This window comes from Equus quagga, chromosome 3 (assembly GCF_021613505.1).
Source record: "Equus quagga isolate Etosha38 chromosome 3, UCLA_HA_Equagga_1.0, whole genome shotgun sequence".
Classification (NCBI taxonomy): Eukaryota; Metazoa; Chordata; class Mammalia; order Perissodactyla; family Equidae; genus Equus; species Equus quagga.
This window is the reverse complement of record NC_060269.1, coordinates 12014564-12026834: the sequence shown is the minus strand read 5'-3', so window position 1 is coordinate 12026834 and position 12271 is coordinate 12014564. Positions and strand designations below refer to the sequence as shown.

Here is a 12271-nt window from a genome sequence, read left to right as displayed (position 1 = left end):
AAGTAAAATCAAATATTTCATTAATAGGAGTGCAAAAATAAAAAACCAGTAAGATGATTCACAAAAGTTAAACCAAGACCGATTATTTGAGGTAGGTGTAGGAAATTAATTCGTTTTCTAATTGAAACCTTGGTTGTAAGAGTAAACGTTTAAGTCATGCTCAGGTTTTCTTCAGAATACGTTGTATTACGGGAAAGCAGTGCTCCCCCACACTGAAACATGATTGCACCAGAAAGTAAAAGATTACCCTTTTTATGGCCTGCCTTTTCCTTGTTTAACTCCAGTGGGTAGTCAGGAACAACTCACTGAAAGGGGAAATCCTAAAACATCCAGCTCCAGTGGTTTTTTAAACTCTAAGCCAACTTTCTTGGGTGGGGGGGGGGGGGCTGTTGAAAGGGCTCGACTAACCTAAGGTCAAGCACAGTGTAGCTGCAAAACTGAAGGTCAGGCCAACGGTGCAGGCTAAACTGCCTGCAGCAGAGTCCCCTTTGGAGAGGCAAGTGAGTCGGCTTAACTCGAGCCCCTGGCCCTGCAAAAACGGGGCAGGTGTTAGAGGGACGGGCTTTTCGGATAGGATGGAGGCCCGGACGGATGAAGTCTTCTCTGGTTAGAAAGGAAATTTGGTATTAAGATGGCCTCACTGAGCCCCAGTAATAACCAAACAACTGGTGTTGTCCAGGCCACCGGGTGGAAGGTAGGAGGCAGGAAGCAGAAGGGCTCAAGCGCCTTTCCCTGGTCGGTTCAGGAATTTAATTTCAGCAAATGTTTATTGCAGCCTAATAAGTGTTGGGCAGAGTGTTAAATCCTGGGATATAAAGCTGAATGAACGTGGGCCTGTCCTTGAGGAGCTCACGGTTCAGTAAAGAGGCTTCAGCGTTCCCTGTGGGCTTTGATAACTTTTATCCTGGGACTTGTCAGGAGAGAGAGACAACGAAATCCATCCTCAGTTGTCTTCTAAAGATTTCAAAACCGAGAAAAGGAGACACGGCACCTGGGTGAAGGAGAGATGGCTGCAGGGACAGGTGCCAGGCTTCCTGGGAGCCGCCAGACGCGGGGCGTTCTTGCTGTTGCCCGCTGGCAAGGGACAGCCAAGAGCATCCCCCGCACTGGCACCCTCGGGCTTGGCTCGGGCACAGCGAGGCCGCAGTGGTGCCAGCGGCTGGTCTGGCCGGGCAGGGCGGGCTGACAGCCGGGAGCCGGGCAGGGGCCGAGCAGAGGTCCGGCTCCGGGCGACACTGAGCGCCCCGCGGCCGCAGCCAGGGGGCAGAGTTTCCGGGCTCGTGCCACTGCCGGCCACCTGGGGCTCGGGCCCCACCGCCGCCGCCCGGAAGGGTCCCCGCCGCGCATCGGGGCTCCGCGGAGCTCGGCACTGCACTGTCCGCGCGGTGGCGAGCAGGGGCGCTGCGGGGGAACCACGGCGGGGGCGAGGTGGGGCGGGGAAGGCGGTCTGCGCCCGGGGGGTGGAGGGGCGCGCGTGGGGGATCCGACCGAGGCTGCCGCCCCGCCCCCGCCCCCTCCCCGCCTCCCCTTGAGAACCCGAGGAGCGGGGGAGCATGGATCAAACCCCGCTGCTCGGGCACCATGACGCTCGCCCGCCTCGCTGTGGCTCTGATTCTAGGGGCGCTCCGCGAAGTGGTCAGCTTTGATCCGGTCCCCAATTATCCCCTCCACCACCGCCACCGCCGCTCGCCCCCTCCGGGTCCTCAGTACCCTTATTACCTTCCCACTCAGCAGCGGCAGCAGAGGCCACCTCCGGCGCCCCCTGTGGCGCGCGTCCTGCGCCCCCCACCCGCGCTGCCTGCCCCGCGCCCGCACGCCCTCCCCGCCGGGCGCACGCCGGGCTGGCTTCCCGGGGGCTGTCCGGCCGGCGAGCCCTGGGTCAACGTGACGGCCTTCGGCGCCCCTTGTCTGCGCTGGGCAGAGGTGCCACCCTCCCTCGAGCGGTCGCCCCCGGCGGGCTGGGCTTGCCTGCGAGGGCAACGCCACAACTTCTGCCGGAGCCCGGACGGCGCGGGCAGACCCTGGTGCTTCTACGGGAACGCCTATGGCAAGGTAGACTGGGGTTACTGCGACTGCAGACACGGTGAGCGACCCCGGGGCGGAGGCGGCGACCCGGGACGGGCGGGGAGCCGGCCTGGCTTGGGGAGGGCGTTGGGTGTTCCTTGAAGAGAGAGTGAGAGGGTGTGGGGTTGCGGGTTTGCACTGCCCGGGTGATGGTGGGTCGCCGCTGGGATACCAGCAAAGTACGGGCGGATCTTGACTGTAAATGAGCAAGACGTGCTGCGTGAGGCAAGGTTGTCAGGGGTGATCGTTTCTCTGCAAGGTGCGGCGCCCTGGCTTCCTGGATACGGTCTTGTCTCTGGCCACTGTGTGTGTGTTTGTGTGCGTGTGTGCGCGCGCTCGTGCCTTCGGTGGATGTGTGTTCTCTGGATCGGCTTGCCTTGAGGGCGTTACCGTATATACGTGAAAGGCAAAGCAAAGGAGATAGAGTTTCTATTGACTTGTTTTGGAAAAAGAAATATTAGACTTAATATGACAACCAATGACCTTCCCTCTCCCTATAGACCCTGACTTGGAAAAATGTGATAAAATTTTTGCCTCACTCCTACCCTTGATCTCTGTTTGAAAAAGTATGGCAAAATTTCCGGGCCAAAATACAACTTGTCAAAATGATGTTCACATTCTGGAGCACAGTATGGTAAACATCATCCGTGAGTGAGAAAGAGAAAGGGATAGGAGATAGGAATAGTAACTGTTTAGGGAAGAAGCAACTTGATATAGTCCAGTGCGGTTTCCAAGGATGCTATTTAGCTGTGTATGTTATTTCTGGAGAATCGGGATTAGTCTGTGAAGAGATAAAGTTGGTGAGATGTTGTGGTTTTGAGGTAATAAAAGCATCAAATTTATAGATTTAATGTAAGTGAATAAGCTGCCTTGGAGCAGTGCTTCGTTCTGAGTTATTGGGTTTGTTTAATATTAGGGCTTTTTTCCTTCTTTAATAGCTGGAGGAGAAAAACCTTCTGTCCTTCAAAGTTTGCATTTTTCTTCAAAATTCTTTTGGCAGCTCTCCATCTGAGCTGTGTGACAAGGGTTTCATGAATTGGGATTCTGAAATAGGTTGTATTTTGTACCTTTTTGAGGTAACTTGGAGGTTAGCGTCACAGTGCCATTCTTCTCCTACAGAACTTTTTATTTCTCTGTGCCTTCAAGTGCATTAGTGCTTTGAGTTAAAGGAAAGTGATAGGAAGGTTATGATCAATTATCCTCCATCCCAGAGAATGAAGTCATCGCTATACTTGTGTTTCATGGACAGAATGCCAATGTGGCTCTAAGAGTTGGAGGTGGTATCAAGCAAAGAGCCCTAGCATTGTCTCATGATTTACTGTAAGAGATTATTTGTAGTAAAATCTCATGTTTAGCAAACATTGACAGTTTTTTACTGTCTTATTATTGTATTTCATGTTTCATATTCTATATATCCAGACAGAGAAAGAAAAAAATGGAATTCAAAGTTAAAACACTATAGTGATCTATTGCTCTCTTTCTGACATGGAACCCCTTTAACTTTATATTTCCAAATGAGGAGAGTAGCTTGTCCTTTGCTTCCTGCCTCCTCCTTGTGCTGAACAGAAATTTACACCTACCAGCAGCACAGACTGTTTGCGATGCTTTTATGTTCATTGCTAATTCTCACCAGACAAGGTTCCAAACACTGCGTAATAGGGCGTACTTTCTGGAGTAAAGTGATTGAACACAAGAGAAACAAAAGAAATCCCCCAAGATGAGAGATAAATGCCCCCACCCCTCCAAAAAAACCCCAGGAAAGCCATCTGCTGGCTATGTAATAGTTTAATTACTTCCACAGACTCAGTCTTGGTAACCCATTCTGTCATGTACGCCTCACATTCTGATTGGGCATAACTCAGACCTTCACGATGATTGGCATATTCTGAACATTATGGCTTTCTTGGTCCTGCATTTCGCTTAGGCGTGTACACAAAGCCATTGTGGAGTGGTGGAAAGAATATGAAATTGTGCTTTAGAAAACATTGGTGTCTGTTTTGGCTCTGCCAGTAGCTCTACAGTGGAGGGTAAGACTCTTACTCTCAGAGCTTTGGTTTGCTTGTGTGGAGAAAAGTAGTTTTCGAGTAAGTTAATTTAAAGGGTTTTTCCAGCTCTGAGCTGGTACCAGAACAGCCTGGCCTGAGAATAACAGCTAGGATGTATGGAACATTTGCTCTGTATTGGAAGCTGGGCTAATCATTTTATATATTAGTTTTCTAATCTAATTCTCATAGCAGCATTATAAAGTAGTGCACATTTTCACTTTACAGCTCATTTTGTTCTAGTTCTTTAATTATATAAACATGTAGAAATATCTGTGCTGTCTACTAATCCTATTTTTCTAGCTTAAGGACCAGTCTAAAAGGAAGTAGAAAGAGATTTATGTTGGGTCAAAAGCACATGATTTCCAATCTCTTATGATTTGAAAATACCTGGGTTTTGTTTTCTTTTTTTTTTCTTTACCGAAACAACTAAGACAAAAAGAAAGGAAATTTATAGTAATGAGATCCCCCCTTTAGAAAATAAACTGGAGGCCAGAGTCATGTATCCAGTTGCATCATGAGAAATGAGGAAGTTGGTGACCCCGAGGTGGAGACCTGATTGAAGCCCAGTTGAAGGGACGGAAGGGGGATCTCAGGTGAGCTAGGGCAGGGCGTGGACACTGAAGTGGCTCAAATGTCTGAGAACGAGAAAGCTGAGGCCCAGGCCCTGGTTGTGTGAAACTAGCAAACTAGCAATAAAGAATCATTCCAGGGAATGGAGCACCCTGGATCAGCCCAGGGAGTTAGTTCTCATAATGACTGTTAGAATCACCTAGGGACTCGTTAAAATGCAGAGACCTGGGCTCTAGCCTTCAGAGGCCCTAGATCTGGCTCAGGAATGTGCATTTCTAATGAGGAGTCAAGATGATTTGGATGCTGAAGACCCTTTGTCATAATCGGGGAAACCCATGGGAGGGCATCAGGACCCACCTAAAATGTATAGTGATAGATGATCTTGTCGACTAACTGAGTCCGCCGTTCTGTGACTTCATCCTGCTAGGTTTAGGATCAAGCATAAGGCATGCCTTTTTGTGTGGTTTTAGAAAATGGCACCTCTGGTTTTTATGTGACTAGTGTGGGATAGTAACAACCTGGTTCACCAGAATATAATTACTAACTGAACGTGAGCCAGGTTATTTTCACATTTCTGAAGGATGAATTAACAGGCAACTGATTCTGCCCAACAATACCTTGCAATAATTTAGAGGTTTCTTACTGGGAAGGGAGATCACCTTTCCAGCATCTGGTTGGCATGGCACATGGGGCAACTGGCCTGATGTGTGCTAGCAACTCCTCTTTGTTACAAGCAGCCAAGTGGAACTCAACCATAGGTACTGATGACTGATGGGTAAAACAGGCAACAGGCACAATAAATGACAATGCTCTAATAATTAAGATTTTATCAGAAAAGATGATTCATAGACCTGACTTGTTGTCATGTCATGCTAATCTGTTCATATGCACCTACTCACCCAAATCTCCTGATTCAAATAGCAATATCGGGCTTGCGGGACGAGTACTATTGTTTACAGGCTGTACTCTTTGAAGTCCATCTGTTGTTTGAAGTGAATGTTAATTAAAAAGTTGGCTGGAAGCTGTCCCTTTTTTAAAAAATGCCGCATCTTGATTCTATGTAGCAGGTGCTGAAAAACATTAGCAATACCAGATTTGATACATTTCCTGGCTGGATTTTAAATATCGAGCTTGGTCTGCTTTTCAGGCTAAGGCGGATATAAAATACTTTGGGGCATTATCTGACTCTTTGCTAGTGTGAAGATTTTTTTTTAAGAAGAAGTGGAAAAATGCTTATGGTAATGTTAAGGGGGAAAAGATGGATACAAAATTTGTATACATTATGACTAACTGCAAAAAATAAAGATACCTGTGGAAAATTTGGAAGAGGAAGCAAATAATTATTAACTTGGGTATGAACTTGGCTTGGATCAGTTATGATGGTTTTGATGGCAAAGAGTAGAAAACTCAATTCAAAATGACTGAAGCAATAAAGAGATATGTTGTTCATATTACAAGGAGTCAGGCTCCAATGTGGTACAGCTCTGTTTCTCTGCTACTCTCTTGGCTCCTCTGTTCTTTAAGTGTGGCTTTAATCCTAAGGCTGGTGGTTATTCCAGGCTTCACATGGAGACAGAACAACCTGCAGAAGAAAGAGAAGGCCCTTCTTCTTGTACATCCCTTTGCAAGAGCAAGGAAACCTTCCCAGAATTCCCCCACAGACTTCCTCTCGCATTTCATTGGCCAAGACTGGATCAAGTGTTTCTTCCTGGCACTCTCTGGAAAGGAAAATACAATTACTATGATTGCCTAGATTAATCCAGATTAACCTCTGAACAGCTGGAAACTCTCCTGGCAGGAGGAAGTGAGGTAGCTGTTGAAGAAAACCAACAGAGTCTGCTAAGAAGTATGGCTGGGGCTGTCCTTATATTTGGGAAACTTAATGCAACTAAAAAATAGTAATAAGTAATTTTAAAAATAGTGCTGTGAAGTGCTACATCCACTTTTTAGCCATATCTAGATGAGGAGCATTTAGACCCTAATTTCCTTGATATAGCATGTTTTTTTGTTTTAAGATGCTGTTTGCAGGGCTAGCAAGTTTATGTCTGAAATGAATAATTCCATAATTGTTAAGATAAAGATGTTTAATTCTAGTTTTTAAGCTTCCCCCCTCCCCCCCGAATTAACTTGTAAAGAAAGCAGTCCTCTGAAGTGGCTCCCTTCAGTCTGCATGGTAAACAGGCATGCGGTTGTGCCCTTAGGAACAGTTGTTTCCACTGCCATCTACATGGTTGGGACAGTGTTGTTAGAAAATCAGGAAATGTTTATTTTTGCCTCTTTAACATCTTACTTTTCCAGAGGAATCCCCTCCTCCCAACCCTCCTCTCTCTTCCTGCAAATCAGCACAACAATATTAATAAAAAATTTATTGTATGCAATGCACTAAAGTAATGAGATTTCTTTCCCCCTCAAAGCTACCCATGCACATTCAGCCTCAATACTTTTTATTCGGATCACCAGAGGGACACAAAGAGTGGAAAATGCTGATCTTTGTAACAGGCAAGGATAGATTTCATTAAACCTTACTGAGTTCACACTAGGAGCAGCATTGACAAAGATGAATCAGAAATCACCTGTGTCCCCTGGTTGAGGACACCCACTCCCTGATTTGGATGTCAGAAGAATACTAAGCATTTGCATTACCTTTCCTGTGATACCTACCCTGCGAGATGGATAAGAGGATTAATATTAGGTGTAGTTTAATTTCATCACTCAGTGCTGTACAATAAAATGGTAATACTCTTACCATTTATGTGTGAATAGTTCAAAGACACAATTTGTGAAATTTTCTGCTAGGATTATATGCATATATTGTTAGTCAAGGGTAACTTAACCATGGATAAAGTCTTCTTTTGATAATATTGTAAAATGTTTTTAGCTAAGGAATAATTGATAACATTTATAAATTTCTAATAAGTGCCTTGTAAACGGGTAGAACTGACCACTCCTCGATACTCTCTCATTTTGAACTAGACCAGTTGAGATTTTTTTTCTCAGTACTAAAGGTATCTACATGAATAATAAATGAACAATTATTATAAATTGTAGATGTGAATTAGCGGAGGCAAATATGGTTCAACTGGATCTCGGTTCAGGGGAATGTTCCATATGTTAAAAGATGATTTGGGGGCCAGCCCCTGGCCCAGTGGTTAAGTTCACACGCTCCGCTTCAGCAGCCCAGGGTTTCACCGGTTCAGATCCTGCGCGCGGACATGGCACCGCTCATCAAGCCATGCTGAGGCGGCATCCCACATGCAACAACTAGAAGGACCCACAACTAAAAATATACAACTATGTACTGGGGGGTTTGGGGAGAAAAAGGAAAAATAAAATCTTTAAAAAAAATAGATGATTTGATTTGGCATGACATGGCATGATTTGAACGAAATCTACTACTTCACAATGCTAAAACCAGTTTCAGTTATTGGTAAATATAATCATAGAAAAAAATAGTATACCTTAGTAATGTCAAATAGGGTGTAGGAAGAAAATAACATCAAAATTAACCTAGCCCTCCCTATTATAATCGAAAAATTCAACTAACACCCCCTAAGTCAGTTACGTTTAGGTAATGTGAGGTTTTTTGTATATTTCATAATTAAGATAGGAAATAATCATTTAGTATATTTTCCCAGTGTTTTCTTTGGTATAAGATGTACGATTATGTTTAATTCATTTGTCAAATATGTGTACTAAATCGTCCAACATGTAATGGGCTTTTTTCTATGCTTTTGAATAGTTCATAAACTAAAATTTCTGTATCACTTTCAGCTTTAAGTATACTTTTTGGCAAGGATCTGAGCAACAGCTTGATGTCACTAGTGTGCACTCTATCTGATTCCAACAGAACAATAGAAGCGACTAAAATTAATTGTTTTGTGCCTCTGTGAAGTTCAGTAATAGATGAGAAAGGATTTGTGTGATAACATTAATTTCTTTTTCCTCATTTATCAAACCATGGTTTTAAAAGATTTTTAGAATATTTGTTAATTCTATTCAGAAAATACTACTGGGATGGGTCTCTGTTTCTGCTGTTTTTTCTTTCTCTTCAAGTGAGTGAATGCTATTCTATAAGTACATTTTAATTAGTTAACTAAATAGGCATATCTTTTCATTTGGATTATTTTGGAGTGAGCTGGATTTACAGAACAAAGATAGCTGACCTATTTGGTTCCTTTTCTGATATTTCTCGTAGGCCTCCTTCAAGTGTGCAGGATGAGAAGGGAGGTTTTGCTACCTGTCCAGGAAGGGGTAATACCATAATGGCTCCAATAGTTTGCTAGGAGTAACGAGTACTCCTAACTGAGTGGCTTAGGCAACAGAATTTATTGTTTCCCAGTTCTGGAGACTGGAAGAGCAAGATCAAGGTGTCAACAGGGCCATGCTTCTTCTGAAGGTGCCAGGGAAGAAGCTGTTCCAAGGCTGTCCTAGCTTCTGACGGTTCCTTGGCTTGTGGGAGTGTAACTCCAGTCTTCAGATGGTGTTCTCTCTCTGTGTCTGAATTTCTTCTTTTTATAAGAACACAGTCATACTGGATTAGAACCCACCCTAAAGACCTCATCTTAACTTCATCATTTACAAAGACCTTATTTCCAGATAAGGTCACATTTATGGGTCCTGGGAGTTAGCACTTCAATATGTTATGCAGGGACCAAATTTAACCTTTCACAGTAGCCTTAAAAACTGAAAAACTGGTGAAACTTGTGAAGGGAATTTTAAGCTAGTCAGCTGTTCTCCTCAAGATCACCTTGTATTGATTGAGACTGATAAGATGGTTAAAAAGAACCCTTCTTGAGTGTCTCTCCATTTTGGGATTTCCTGTTTTTTAGCAAAGTGTCCATAAAACAAATTTCTGTAACACGAATTTTTTATGCTCCTTTTCCTTTATAAAACTGGAGACATATCTACATAGATGAAAATTAACAGTAAACTAAAATGACAATAAAGTCAATGTTTTTGGCAGGGAATTAAGATAGAAGAATTCTGAACATAATGTTGCACATTGGCACATTTTGCCTTTAAGGTAGTTGTAATACCGGGAGACAGTTGACTGTGGGCTTTTTTGTAACAGTTCATTTCATGAACTCTGAAGGCTTCTCTCCATGACATGCCATCACAGCTTTACAGTTCCAGACATTCTTCTATTATTGGTTTGGTCTGTAAATTTGAATGCCTATTATAGTTGACCTATAGCCTCTGTTTGAGACTTCAAATTTTAAATTATTATTATTAACACATTTTAAAAATAGGGATATTTAGAATAGAATTGTTTTGACCAAATTGGCGCTTGAGAGACTTTAAGACAGTGTAGCCCTGGATCCACTGGGATGTTGTCCAGAGACATTAGCTGAGACAATTCGGAGCAAAGTCCTTGACTGGAGTGGGAGAGTGTGAGCAAAGGAGGGGGGATCAGCTTTTGTTAATAAAAATTGTGACAATTGAGCCATATTTGCCAGACAAAGAATTTGGTCTGGAATGGCTCTGGAGAACTTTATTGTTAGTAGGGTAGCAATATAAATGTGTTTACCAGGCTTTGCCCTTTGTGGATGGCTTTATTGTTTCATCCTTTTTCTTTTTTCATTGAGCTAAGGATATTTCTCCTCCGTCTTATTGTTGTGTACCCATAAATTTGTGCACATGTATAGTCCTCCTACAAACTTCTGCAGCCAATGGAACAAATCAACCTCCACTGCAGGCTCAGCCTCAAGTGTAGATCATCGGAAAGCCACTTTTCTCCTGTTTTGCTGTGTCTAGACACTCTTCATGCTGGCTTATGCTTCTGCCTGGTTGGTTTATTCCCATATAATGTTTGGTGGATACTTGCAATATTTCACATAGAATGGTTAAAACCAACATGGCATAATGCATAAAGTAATACCTGAAGTTTTAAAGGTGCTTATTGTATTGCAGGGTCTTTGCTCAGGTTTGGAGACAGGGGGCTAGTACCAAGGGCAGGGGTCCAGGAGGCAGTGGTCATGGCTCGGCAGGTGCTCAGTTCATTTGGCCCATAGATTCCTCATCCGTAAATGGAGGGAAATGAGTTACGGTTTTTAAGATCTCAACCATCCGAACCATTCTCAGAGAGTAAATGCAGGAAGAACAAAGTAGAATGAAAAACAAACAAGAACTGCTACCTAACTTTCAAATATTTAGTATAAATTGTGTTCAAACTTGGATTATTTTGGAGCATGTCATTATGCTGATATTTTTTTCAAAGCTCTTTCAAATAATTGTTAGAGGAATTATGAACTTCACTGAATGGTGTACCGTTAAGAAATAACTCACTCTGAGTCCAAGGTAGATGATGTGTCAGAATATTTTAGAAATTTCTATGGCCTTAAGGAAAGGATAAACTATGTTCTAGGAAGGCGTGTGTGTTGGGGATGTTGGTGTTGGGAGTGGATTCTGACAGAGATTTCATTAGTCACTGACATGCAAATTGCCTTTCCAGAATTGGAAATATTTGTATTCAATTGTTAAAGGAAAATTGGATGAGCACTCTGGATTTCTTGCCATGTAGCAGATACAGCTAAATGAATCCAGGCTTTCACAGCATGTTTGGAGCATCTGAGAAATGCTGGTGAACTGATAGTTGACCTGGAAATGATTTCCAGCTCTATCATTGCCATTATAATGATGTCGTGGTAATAATTATCCTTTATGCAGGGTATTCTTCTCATCTCTAAATGTCTTAATCATTTAGACGATATGCATGCATCATTTCTTCTTGATAGCTTTTTGGCGATTTAGGCAGTATTTTATGTTATTGTGATTATTTAACATGCATAAATAGTGTTCCAGTTTGTTTTCATTACTAGAACTTTCTTCCAACCCTTGACATGAGTAATTTGGTGGAAGGGCCGAATTAATAAAGAGATAATGGATTAATTTAAAAACAATTTCCAATAATGTTTGTTTGAGGTGAACAAATGAGTTCTTTGAATTGAAATAAATTGCTGACATTTGTGATACGCATAATATTATGTCTCTATAGAAGAAATTTTGTGATTCAAAAGTCATTAAAGTTCAGTTAAACCCTTTAGACATATTTCTTTAAAATGTTATACAGTTCATACTTTTCAATGAGCTAGACAGGGCTTCCTCTTGCTCACTGCAAGTTAAGGAGGTTTAGAATGTATGAGTCATTTTTACATTATTTGCCATATCAATGACCCATGTTCATGTTTTCCCCTGAGTAATCAGGACTTGACAGTGCCATCTTTTGCCTACATTTATTATTGCCTTTGGTTTGAATTAAATGACACTATATTTGTCTTGAGAAGTAGATTATGTTTTTCTTAAATAGTTGCATTTTCTTTCTTCTTTTTTTGTTTGTTTTTTCGGAGGAAGATTAGTCCTGAGCTAACATCTGCTGCCAATCCTCCTCTTTTTGCTGAGGAAGACTGGCCCTGAGATAACATCCATGCCCATCTTCCTCTATTTTATGTGGGACACCTGCCACAGCATGGCTTGACAAGTGGTGCATGGGTCTGCACCCAGAATCTGAACGGTGAACCCTAGGCCGCCAAAGCACAACATGTGAACTTAACTGCTGTGCCACCGGGCCAGCCCTTTAAATGGTTGCATTTTTT

General features: G+C 43.0%; 1 protein-coding gene across 2 annotated transcripts in view; it reads left to right on the top strand.

Annotated features, from left to right (window-relative positions):
* Positions 1-1315: 1315 nt before the first annotated feature.
* Positions 1316-12271, top strand: part of PRSS12 (serine protease 12) — a 71077-nt gene continuing 60121 nt past the window's right edge. The window contains exon 1 of one of the 2 annotated variants that reach the window (XM_046657065.1): positions 1316-2083. In XM_046657065.1, the coding sequence (XP_046513021.1) occupies positions 1582-2083 (502 nt within the window). In that variant the 5' untranslated portion in view covers positions 1316-1581. The remainder of the gene's footprint in view (positions 2084-12271) is intronic. The other variant, XM_046657066.1, reaches the window with a different exon arrangement.